General features: G+C 38.3%; 1 protein-coding gene and 1 long non-coding RNA gene across 2 annotated transcripts in view; both read left to right on the top strand.

Annotated features, from left to right (window-relative positions):
• The first annotated feature begins 213 nt into the window (after positions 1-213).
• LOC131355688 (uncharacterized) lies at positions 214-4,824 on the top strand. The gene is made up of 6 exons (XR_009204895.1): positions 214-377; positions 2,169-2,288; positions 2,451-2,525; positions 2,732-2,809; positions 3,390-3,445; positions 3,719-4,824. It is a non-coding gene; the product is annotated as an uncharacterized LOC131355688 (long non-coding RNA).
• A 1,571-nt stretch (positions 4,825-6,395) lies between these two features.
• Positions 6,396-13,283, top strand: part of LOC131356322 (Fc receptor-like protein 5) — an 82,232-nt gene continuing 75,344 nt past the window's right edge. The window contains exons 1-3 of the mRNA XM_058395226.1: positions 6,396-6,426; positions 10,563-10,598; positions 11,017-11,313. Coding sequence (XP_058251209.1) covers positions 6,396-6,426; positions 10,563-10,598; positions 11,017-11,313 — 364 coding nt within the window. The remainder of the gene's footprint in view (positions 6,427-10,562; positions 10,599-11,016; positions 11,314-13,283) is intronic.

Here is a 13,283-nt window from a genome sequence, read left to right on the forward strand (position 1 = left end):
TTTGCTGCAAAATAAATATCACTTTACAGTTATTTCCTTGTGTTCTGCTCATTATTTTGAATGATTCATTTTTATTAACATGGCTCTTTTCTGTGTTTAAGGTGAATCTCCTCCAGTCTCTCTGATCATCAATCCCAGCAGAACTCAACACTTTACTAATGACTCTCTCTCACTGAGCTGTGAGGACCAGAGTAACTCTACTGGATGGACAGTGAGACGATACACACACAGTGAGAGAGTGTTAGATTGTTCACACTGGGGATCAGTTACAGGATCTACATGTAACATCAGCTTCCTCTCCACATCCTACACTGGAGTTTACTGGTGTGAGTCTGAATCTGGAGAAAACAGTAATCCTGTCCACATCACAGTGCATGGTGAGTCTTCATGTAGTGTGTTTAATGTTAAAGGAAAAGGAAAATGTTCTTAGGATTGAATACATGTACAGTATCTCACAAAAATTAGTACACCCCTCACATTTTTGTAAATATTTTAGTAATCTTTTCAAGTGACAACACTGAAGAAATGACCCTCTGCTCCAATGTAAAGTAGTGAGTGTACAGCCTGTATAACAGTGTAAATTTGCTGTCCCCTCAAAATAACTCAACACACAGCCATTAATGTCTAAACCGTTGGCAACAAAAGTGACTACACCCCTAAGTGGAAATGTCCAAACTGGGTCCAAAGTATCAATATTTTGTGTGGCCACCATTATTTTCCAGCACTGCATTAACCCTCTTAGGCATGGAGTTCACCAGAGCTTCACAGGTTGCCACTGGAGTCCTCTTCCACTCCTGCATGATGACATCACACACTTGTCTTTGTACTCCTCACCTGGTTGCCGTCACACACACTTGACACCATCTGAACCAAATAAGTTTATCTTGGTCTCATCAGACCACAGGACATGGTTCCAGTAATCCGTGTCCTTAGTCTGCTTATCTTCAGCAAACTGTATGCAAGCTTTCTATGCTTTGTTGAGCATCATCTTTAGTAGAGGCTTCCTTCTGGGAGACAGCCATGCAGACCAATTTGATGCAGTGTGCGGTGTATGGTCTGAGCACTGACAGGCTGATCCCCCATCCCTTCAACCTGTGCAGCAATGCTGACAGCACTCATACATCTATTTCCCAAAGACAACCTCTGGAAATGACACTGAGCACGTGCACTCAACTTCTTTGGTGGACCATGGCGAGGCCTGTTCTGAGTGGAACCTGTCCTGTAAAACCACTGTATTGCCCACCATGCTGAAGCTCAGTTTCAGGGTCTTGGCAATCTTCTTATAGCCTAGGCCATCTTTATGTAGAGCAACAATTCTTTTTTTCAGATCCTCAGAGAGTTCTTTGCCATGAGGTGCCATGTTGAACTTCCAGTGACCAGTATGAGAGGGTGTGAGAGCGATAACACCAAATTTAACACACCTGCTCCCCATTCACACCTGAGACCTTGTAACACTAACGAGTCACATGACACCAGGGAGGGTAAATGGCTAATTGGACCCATTTTGGACGTTTCCACTTAGGGGTGTAGTCACTTTAGTTGCCAACAGTTTAGACATTAATGGCTGTGTGTTGAGTTATTTTGAGGGGACAGTAAATTTACACTGTTATACAGGCTGTACACTCACTACTTTACATTGGAGCAGAGTGTCATTTCTTCAGTGTTGTCACATGAAAAGATGTGAGGGGTGTACTCACTTTTGTGAGATACTGTATGTTAGTAGTAGACATTAGTTTTACTAGTACCAGTAAATGAGCATGGAATCTATTCAGTAGTCAATATTCATATATATCTGTACTGATGCATCCATAATTCAGCTGAATATTTTCTCATGAGGTGGCTTAGTGGTTAGCATGTTCGTCTCACACCTCCAGTGTCTGGGGTTCGAGTCTCACTCCCCCTCACTGTGTGTGTGGATTTTGCATGTTCTCCCCGTGCTTGGTGGGTTTCCTCCCACAGTCCAATGGCATGCTTCTAGGCTGATTGGAGTCTCTAAATTGCCCATAGTGTGTGTGTGTGCCCTGTGATGGGTTGGCACTCTGTCCAACAACTCTCAGTCAAATGTGAGAAACCTTTTTAATAAATAATTTTTATTCGATTTTGTTTTTAATAAGAAATATTTTATGTTTAATTGCTGAAATTCTGCTCTTTTTTCTCTTTAATCTCAGGTCCTAGTTCCAGTGGAACATTCAAGGTTGTTATATTAGTACTGGCTGGGAGTTTGGGATTTTTGTTCATCGCTTTACTGATCTTATTGATCCTGCTGTTGTCCAACAAAAGAAAAAAAGGTCAGATAACTGCTTTATGTTATGTAGTATATAATGAGTGACAGGTAGCTTTATTTTGTTTCAGACATTTCCTCTTGCATTAGGAGATTTAACAATAAATTAACTCTATACAGTAAAGTACAGAAGTGTCTTGTAGAGATTAACACACTGCACTGTGTTCAGGTGAAGCTGCAGCTGAGAACAATAAAGCCACTTACACACAGGTGAAAAAGAAAAAGAAGACAAACAGGAACAATGGTAGAGTATTTTTAATGATTCAACATTGAATATATTAATAAATAAAGTCAGCAAATAACACTTGAAGTCTTCAGCACATAATTTCTTATATGAACAAATTGCATCCACGCATCTGAGGTCATAATCTAGAGACTGATAATGACTGAAGTTGATTTATGACTGATGTATAAAAAAGCTAAAGATCATTGACTAGTTTTGTTTTTTAGCTTCTGCAGGAGCTGATGCTGATGTGACTTATGCTGAGATCCAAATAAAACCAAAGAAAAAAGCAAAGAGAATAAAAGGTAGAGCAAAATGATGTTTTGTCATGTTTTATAATGTCCCATTACAGCACATCCCAAAGTGGTTTAAAACAGCAGCTTCCTGTTTAATATTACAGCATGTACAGTATAAACAGTCATTCCCTTACCAGCCTCCTGAAGTGAATAAGACAAAATCTGATATCTGTCCTGTTACCGAGCATAAAGTCCTCTGTCTTGAAGATTGTCCCATGTCAGAAAATGTCCTGAATGTAACACAGTGCTCACACTGGAGACTCATTCTATAAATGTTAAATAAACTTCTTACACAAAAGTCCATATTACATGTTTATTGAATAATATCAACACATCCCCCTAAAGAAATTATAAGCTATTAGAACAAGTGCATTAATATAAACCTGATTTTCAGCTGCATTACTGTCAGAGCTGCTGTTATAGAAAATTAATCAACACCTTCTGACCAATCAGAATCCAGAATTAAACACTGCTCTAGTCTAAAGTATTATAATTGTGTATGATTTAATATCTAGATCATATTCTTTGTAATAATTTAAATGACTGTAATAATTCAGGAGATTAATTCATGATATCTGATTTCCACTAGAAAAAGCCAGTGTGGCTGATGATACTGTCTATTCAGCAGTGAAGCACAACATGGAGGTAAGACTCATGACATTTACAGCATAAATATTAAAAGACAAACCAAACACCAAGAAGTAAGAAAGATTTTAAAAGCTGCATTAGAGAGATATTGTCACAGAATCTGTAAGAATTTGGAAGCTGTCTAGATAACTTTCCATCATTTCAGTCTACAAGAACAAATATGACATAGTTAACTATGAACATATAAATTACTGACATGTATAGTAACAGGAAATATCAGGAGAAATGGATTTATAAATGTATTTATTGTCTCTTTCTTTCTCTCTGCAGTGAGCCATGTGTCTGTTCTGATGAAGCTACAGTTATCAAACAGATAGAAGGGAAACCTATAGATAGATAGATAGATAGATAGATAGATAGATAGATAGATAGATAGATAGATAGATAGATAGATAGATAGATAGATAGATAGATAGCGTTAAAAATCTCAATGGAAAATGCATACATTAAAGCTGCAGCAAAAGAATAGCATATGCTATATGAAATCGTCAAGAGTAATATAATAATGTAATCTGTAATATAATAAACATTAATAAAAATAAAATAAATATAACTGTATACACCAGTGTTAGTTGCAACAACTGATATGCAGCACAGTAGATATGATCATCCACAATAAGCTGCATCAGTGTAATTATATAGTGATTAGCAGCAGTGCAGTAAACAGAATCCCACCAACAGAAGCCCAATGCACTTATTTAAGGAACAGACACAATAACATCCTGGTACAGTGATGAACTATTCTCCTGTACCGGTCCTTGCTGCAGCTGTTTGACCAATATGAACATTAAAGCATCTGAGCTTCCTCAGAAAGTAGAGGCCACTCATAATAACTTTTTTACTATTTTTATACTCATTCTGTATATATACATGTGGCACATCTACATATTTTAAAGCATTTAAAAATATATAATTCATAATATAGTTTTATTAATGCACTTTTAACTGGATACATGCTATACAAATACAAGAAAAATAAGGTCAGAAACGAGAGTCTAAAATACAGATTTTAAATACAGACTCATTCCACTGAAAGTACATTAATTTATGTTTGTGGCTCATTTACATATTTTAATAAAAATGTTTATTTTTATTTTTCTCATATACTTACACTTCAGTGCTTTTGGTTGGTTTTTGGAAACGTGAGTGAAGTCTGTAAGGCCGTCACTGTTTTCTTACACAGTGTACAAAACTTCACTGATGAACGAATTAAGATGAAAGTAAAGTTGTCTGAGATGAAGAATTATTTTCTTTTTTTGTCTTTTTAAATTTTATCTTGCATTTGCAAATTTTCTCTTCATATATTTTTATTGTTCATATTTACATCTCTACAAATGACTTGATGCTTTGTAACTCATCTCACTGTGTTCATAAATGTCCTGATATGACTTTGTTTGTAGCTTAAATAATGTTTGTATAAAAGTTTTATGCATGCACAATACCTATTTTAATAAAGCATTGGAAGTTGAATAGAGATATTTTGCATTCACAAAATCTCTGAAAGTAAATCCGTGTACATGAGCTGGAAGAACATTATTCTTGTAATGCAGATGAATCCATGTGCAGAATTTAATGGAGAACAATAGCAAATAATCCAATAAGTGAGGCACAGGCAAAACCCCGAAACAGGCAGGGTTCAAATAACCAAAAAAACAGTAATAAATGTGGAAGACAAATCCAATACAGAAATCCAAAAAGTGCAAAAACAGAAAAACTAGGTCATAACCATGGAAAGCAAACAAGAATAATAAAACAAGGCTTCACAACATGGCAGAACTTCACACTTAGCATGAGCAGAGCTTAAATGGCTAAAACCCAGGAAGTGAACTGAGTGACCTGAAAGTATCAGTATCCTGGTGAGGGCTCCCTCCGGTGGTGAAGAGGAGAGGTACGACTGAAGATGATTCAATTCCATCAATAAATGGTGAAAGACACGCCCATTTCTTCAACCATATATTGGGATAACATTAATAATTACATAACCTCTCAACTTTATGGTTTGAGGCTTTAACATTTGATTTGTGCTTTAATGAGTGATTTACAGCATTGAAAGTCAACAAGATAAAGTCATCCAGCCTAGAGTCTAGCAGATCCTTTAGAACAGTGTTACATACTTGCAAACTTTCCTCATTTAATAAGGCTCACAAATGTACATGTGTACTTATCCATATTTATCCCACTCTTGTCCTCTCTGCATCAGGACAATATTTTGACTGAAATTAGTTACACTTGGGTTTTCTGTAGAATTGCTAATGAATCATAAACAAACAAGCAGCTCAAACTCTTCCAGAATAAAGAAAAAAATCTTAATAGAGGGTAATTGCAGATTTAATCCTAATCCTTTAATTGCACAGCTGCAGATTTAATCCTATTTACATTCATCTTAATGGCTTTGGAGATGTATATTTAAATAATATAATAAATCATATTTAACGATTTAAATAAATCGCTGCCTGAGAAAAGTCTGCATTAAATGTACATTTGTGCTTAAAGGCTTTTAGCAGAATAATAACCACAATAATGGTAGTAGCCAGTAAGAGAGCAGGAAAGCATGACCATGGGATTACATTAACACTAACGCTCTGACTGATTAAGACTGACTTTATAAAAGTGTCACAGTGCTGTCTCACATTTCCAGTGTCCCTGGTTCAGACCTGAGCTCAGATTACTTTCTGTGTGGATTGTCCCCTGATCACCTCATATTCATGGGATTCCTCCAGTCACATATTGCAATCATTGCAAAGACATGGTTTTACTTTCAAATGTTGTATTCTATTCTTCTTAGCATGTGGGGAAAACACACACATTTAGATTTTCTGGAAAGAGGAAGGAAGAGCAGATACAGAGTCAGCATGGACTAAAATAGGAGATAAACCACACAGCATTAAGACTTTTAACACACACCACACCTCTGCTCTGTCAGTCAGTCAGTCATTAGAGGGACAGGATGGAGCTCAGTCCACTTCCTGTGATGCTCTGTGAGTAAATGTTCTCTTTGATTGATGAGCTTATTGTGTGATTAGGACATTGTGTGTACTTCAGCATGACTGCTATGAGAAGGGTTTAGTTTGATGTGTAACTACTCTCAGTAACTATGATAGTTCAACAGATAAGAGTACAAGTAGAGCGAGTTTAAAACACAGGGTTTAAATCATCACTACTTTCATAACTTTAATGACCTGTGCAGGGAAACATCTCAGTACAGCAAGTACAATCTAATACACATTAATACCAAACTAATGCACATCGCTTTTTTTTTTTTAATAATCCCTAATCATTCTTTACTAAATATCACTAATTATTATTTCCATATTAAAGATAAGAGCAATAAATGTGCAGAAACAAACACATCTCAATAGTACTGTACATACACAGACTAGTGACCATGTTAGAGGCATGAGAACAGAGAGCAGGTCACAGTTCACTGACGCAAATTTAGCTATGAAGAAGAGGATGTGTGAAAAAGGGGAGGGGGTGATATAGCCTTGTACATGGACAAAGTCAGGACAGCGACAGTTTTAGAGAACTGAGAACAGAAACAAGTTGGCATTTGTGTTTTAGCTTCTTTTTTTTAATTCAGTGCTATGTGTTCAGCAGTGTTGATGTTGATGCCAAATTCTAAATCTACCTCCTGCATCACAATGTAAAAATCGAGATTTATTTGACCAGATGTCCAGTTTTCAAATGGTCACATCAGATGAGCCTATGTCCACTATGGGCTTGGATTCCTTTTCTTGCCTGACAGGAGTGAGCAGGCCTGAGGCCATTGTGGCAAAGAAAAAACTCCCTAAGATGATATGTCTTTATTCATTATAGATTCAACACCAACTCCATGCCAGAGCCTTCAAATGCTCAGTGATGGAGATACAGCATATGTAGTATGTTATTAAGAGTTTGTTATCCTCAAAGTCCTCATGGGGTCGGCATCTTCTCTTTGAATGTCCAAAATCTTCATGAAGCAGAACACAACTGGAGGTGGCACAATCTCTAGCTGTCTCGGAATGGGTAGCAAAAGAAAACTGCAGGGAGGAATTAGTTCAGCTGCTGTTCATAATATTAGCAAGCACTACATGTTAATGTGCATTTGATCAGATGTACTGGAGTTCAAGGTTATGGGATGTATTATATGTATGCTTGGTTAAAGAGATACAGTGCTACTTGAAAGTTTGTGAACCCCTTGAGCTGTTCAGACTTTTCTGTTGTTTTACCTTGATTTTCCAATTTTATCATCACCTGCTTTTTATGAATTAAATGTCAGATGTATGTTGATCAATTGCATATATTTGTTTAGAGGGAATAATTGCAAGTAGCCAAAAAAAAACTACCTGTTTGATGTGTGAACTACTCAACAACGCATCAAAGAGGCTCGCTGACGTGTCGATGACACCTCGCAGACAAAATCCAGATATCTGGCATGTTAAATATCTGGGACGGTCGGCCGACTCGACATCAAGTGGTGTCAATTGCAGCTATGACCTCCAGCCAATGAGAGAGCAAGTCAACAGAGTTGAGAGTTGTTGTCAAATCGTGTGGTGTGCGACCCCCTCTTGTGGATCATTTACGAAGCGTTGCGTAGTGTGAACACCACAAGGACAAAAAGACATACAGTGAAGTCATGTAGTCTGAACTGCAAAGCGATCTGCCGATGGTTAAAGTCTTGTAGTGTGAACTAGCCTTAACCAAACCACTGTAATGCCAAGGAGTCTAACAATGCCAAGAGGAAAGGAGATATCCGAGGACATCAGGAAGAAGGTGGTGACAGCCCATCAGTCTGGGGAAGGCTATAAGACCATCTCCAAGAGATTCCAACCCCAACCCTCTACTGTAAGACAAATCTTCTACAAACGGAGGGCATTCAACATGACCACATCTCTGCCTAGAAGTGGACGCCCATCAAAACTATCATCAAGAAGCACCAGAAAAATAATAAATGAGGTGAAGGCCAACCCACACATCACCTCCAGAGAGTTGCAGATCTCTCTGGCAGCATCTGGGGTAAATGTACATGCATCTACAATCAGACGAAAATTGAACAGACATGACATGAAACCTCTGCTTTCAGAAAAGAACAAAGCTGCCCATTTCAACATTGCCAGAAAGAGTTTGGACAAACCAGAAGCCTTTTGGAAGTCCATTCTTTGGACAGATAAGTCCAAAATAGATTTATTTGCTCAATGAAAGCCACCATGTTTGGAGAAAAGCCAACACTGAATTCCAGGAAAAGAACCTCTTCTCAACAGTATATTGCACATACAATAATTCAATCTTTCATTTTTTGGCTACTTGCAAAATTCCTTCTAAACAAACATATGCAATTGATCTACATACATCTGACATTTAATTTATAAAAAGCAGGTGATGATAAAATAAGAAAATCAAGGTAAAACAACAGAAAAGTCTGAACAGCTCAAGGAGTTCACAAACTTTCAAGCAGCACTGTATATCTTTAATCTACATTTAAACTGGGAGAGTGTGTCTGCACCCTGAACACTGTCAGGAAGGCTATTTCAAAGTTTAGGAGCTAAATGCAAAAGCACCTTACCACCTTTACTAGAAGTCCGGAGTTTTGTGATCGCAAAGAGCATGACAGATTGTAGTGTGTTAGAAGACTGATTAGATATGTGGGGGCTAAATCATTTCAAGCCTTGTATGTAAGTAGCAAGTTTGTAATCAATTTTAAACTCAACAGGTAGCCATTGTAGGGATGATGAAATTGGAGTTACATGATCATATTTTCTTGACCTTGTAAGAACTTTGGAGGCTGCATTTTGAACTAACTGTAGCTTTTTGATTCAAGATGCAGGACAACCACCTAGTAATGCATTACAATAGTCCAGTCTGGAGGTCATGAAGGCATGAACTAGCTTTTCTGACTCAGATACAGATAAGATGTTTCTTATCTTGGCAACCTTTCTAAGGTGGAAGAAGAAGTTTTTGTAATATGGGAGATATGATTTTCAAAATTCTAATATTACACCCAGGTTTTTCACTGTTGAGTTAAATACCTCTGCATTCTGATGCTTCAGTCTATTCATTGTGAGATCGACTAGGTGTACTGACTTCAGCTAAACTGCAAGTAAACTTGGGTGGAAGGATGAGACTTGAGACACCTCAACTGAGGCCTGGAACTGACTGGTAAACTTGAAAATGTCCTGCAATGAGTGACTCTCATGCATGAAAGTGCTGTATAACTCCCAAAATGACCCCTGCTTGACTGCCTTAGCAAAAGGGACATGAATCATGGAAATGGGCTAGCAGACAATGCTTGAGATTAAATGAGATCAATGCTAACTTGGCAACCCAGCAGAGTTCACAGGCATCAAGATTCAGTCTTGTCAGCAGATCAGTGAGCGGGTAAAACCTTTCATCCAGTGACTGAACTTCTGTAATGGAAAAATTAATCTTTTGTACTTTTTTTTTACCAATCATGAACACATATGTATTTACACTAAAGAGCTTTGCTGCTTATAAACCAGTATTAATGCTGTTTTGCTACCACAGATGTACCTAATGATACTAATCTTGTTTTGTACAGAATGTTCTAACTGTCACCTTTGTTCTGCAGCTATGCTTTGACCTTGGCCCAAGCCCCTCGACTGAGAAGGAACCAGTTGAGATTAGTTTCATTTTTGTTTTTGCCTCTGTTGCTTTGCAGGGGTGGCACAACTAAAGAAAGTGTATGAGAAACACTGTATAAAAAGAGAGCACAGAAAGGGGAAGTACCTCGCTCATTCCTGAGTGTGCATGTGATAGACGTCTCTGTCAGATGCTTATACATGATTCATGTGATTTTATCTTTTGAATTAAGATTTCCACTTTACTTCTCACACACAATCCACTTCAAAAGCATAAAGTCATAAACTATAAGATGGATATTTGGTTAAGATAGCAGAGCCAGTTGGAGACAAAATGAATATTCAGTGTGAAAAGAATTCCTAACATATTTTATGTAATAAAAATGAAACAAGCTACACCTTCATGAGCAGAATAGTAATCTGTGTATAAATCATTGTAGTTTTTTTTTTTTTGTTATTTACAGAGGTTGAAATGTATATCTTATGGTAGATTATATTTCCTGAATATTATTTATGTTCTGTTTCTGTTCCCTTTTCAGTGCTGATTTCACTTATACCAGTGGCCCAGGCCCAAGGTGATTTAAATACAGTTTATATCCTTTATATTGTCTGCATATTTGATTTGTTTTGGAGCCGAGAAGGTTGTACACAATTTGTTAGTCTGTTCCTTAGATTAGTTTTCATGAATAGTTTCACAAATACAAATTTGTGTTATACAAAGTTATACAAATAGTTGTATGCTGCTTAAAGTTTTTAACATATTAAATATCAAACAGCACAAGTTTAACAGCAGCACAAGAGAGCAACTGACATAACTAGTGCTAAATAAAATGCTCCATGATGCCCCTGATTTCTTAATATTAAGCAGGTTACACACATCAGTATCAACAAGTAACAAAAACATGTACTCATACTCACTCTAAACATGATATTAGTAGTGTAGACATTGGAATGACTTTATGTAAGGTTTATTAACAACAGAATGTTTTATAGGGAGTCCTAAAGCTGTGGTGTCCATAACGCCTGATACACATGTGTTCACTGGAGAGATTGTTGCTCTCAGATGTGACATACAGGGAGGAGGAGAGACTCAGTGGACGTACAGCTGGAAGAAAAATAATTATGAAGCCTATTCATTTGGATGGGATAGATTCTACACAGACAGAACTAAGCAGAAGTTCATAATCCGGTTTGTTAAAGACTCTGACAGTGGTACCTATAACTGCAGAGGACATGGGAGAGACTATCAGAGCTCTCAGATCAGTGATGCTGTTACACTGACTGTATTAGGTGAGTCTGTGTATGTGTTTTATTTCTTATTTAATGTTTAATACTTATATTAACACTTATAATAATACTTCATGTTATGCCGAGTTCACACTGCACGATTTTAACCCTGATTTTCAGTCGCGGAAAGGTTTTGTGAAATTGCCAACAAATGCCCAAATCAAAGGCAAAACAGAGCTCATGCATGCAAGTGACAGGCAGTGTGAATTACCAAAAACGTGATCTGAGCGAAATATTGCTGCCTGTGAAATATTTGGCATGCTAAATATCTGGACCTGACAGGCCATGGAACCTATAACAAAGTCCAAGGCAGTTCACCCCAAAATAACTACTAAGCCCAAGTTATCTGTCCATATTGCAGTGCAGAACATTACCTCAGCCAGTGTACCACATTTACAGAATTAACCAAGGAGCAAATGGTTGGTTGGATCAAAGACACTAAATGCTGCGGGAAATGTGCACAATCTCACATGGCCAAAGTCTGTGACCTAAAGAGGCCTTGCCACCTTTGCCAAGCTAAGCACCTCTCGTTGCTCCATGACATCAACCAAGGGAATGGTGAGGTCACCAATGCAAACAGTAGCTTATACAACTCCACCACAGAAACTCTCTATTTAGACCAATCTCGGTATGGTGGAAAAGTGTTCCTGAAAGTTAAGTTAATGTTAAGGTTACCATTCATTACCAGCACAAAGCTTTGGATACCTTTGCTGTACTCAATGATGGCTCAGAGTGCACCATTCTGCTCACCACAGCTGCACAGCACCTTGGTCTGAAGGGCAAGCCAGAACAACTGAATTTACATACAGTGCATCAAGACATCAGGACATCATGGTACTTGTGTGACCTTTAGCATATCCACTCCAAGTAACCCCGGGGAAAGGTTCAGCATTCAGGGAGCCTTTACCGCAGACCAATTCAGACTAGCAGAATATACCTACTTAGTGAGTTCCCTGCAGGATAGGTACAAACACCTCAGAGGGATACCCATACTATCTCTGGTCAAAGCTTGTCCCCTGCTACTTATTGAATCCATGCAATTGGGTCCACCCTGGGGTCCAGCAGCTGTCAGAACTTGCCTTGGCTGGACCTTGCAAGTCTCCTCCAAACAACTCCAGGATCAATTCCCAGTCTCACCTCCATACCATTGAATGCCAGCTTGCCAAGGACCCATCATTAGCTGACAAGTACCAAGAAGAGATGAAAAATAGAAAAAGCTGGTTATACCACTAAAATAACACTTCAAGAAGCAGCTCTGTATACAGAATTATGGTATCTGCCCCAATATATTGTAACCCACAATTGGAAACACAGTTCATAGGTGTTCAGTTGCTTGTACACCTATAAGGGGGAAAATCTAAACAAGCAGTTGTTACCTGGACCTACATTGGGCCCCTCTCTCCTTGGAGTGCCAATTCAGAAAGCATCAAGTGGCCATCAGTGGAGACTAAAGTGATGTATCACCAGGTCCATCTGCTCCCTACAAACCCCTCCTGTGGTTCTTGTGGTGGGACCTAAAGCCTGAAACCCCACCAGATGTGTAGTAGTGGCAGGTCCTTCCATTTGGCACAACCTGTAGCCCCTGTTGTGCGACATTTGCAATTCAGGGGCACATTTTCACCTATTGCCAGCAGGGTGATAAGATGTGACAGTCAGTTGAACAGTGTGTCTATGTCGACAATTGTTTACAGAGCCCATGAGTTGATCGACGGATTAAGGTCCCTACTGGCATCAGGCGGGTTTGGGAAATGGGCAAGCAACAAGGCCTCAGTGGTTAACCATCTCTCTAAGGAAGCCAGATCAGAAAACACTGAGTTATGGATTTCTCACAGTCAATCAGACCCACAAGAAATGACCCTGGGATTAAGCTGGCATTGGATGCCAGACACTTTCCATTATCACAATCATCTGAGAAATCTGAATAAATGAGAAATATTTACTGAGTCCTTGCCAGCCAGGATGACTCCTGGGCA

Source organism: Hemibagrus wyckioides, linkage group LG07 (assembly GCF_019097595.1).
Source record: "Hemibagrus wyckioides isolate EC202008001 linkage group LG07, SWU_Hwy_1.0, whole genome shotgun sequence".
NCBI classification, from domain to species: domain Eukaryota; kingdom Metazoa; phylum Chordata; class Actinopteri; order Siluriformes; family Bagridae; genus Hemibagrus; species Hemibagrus wyckioides.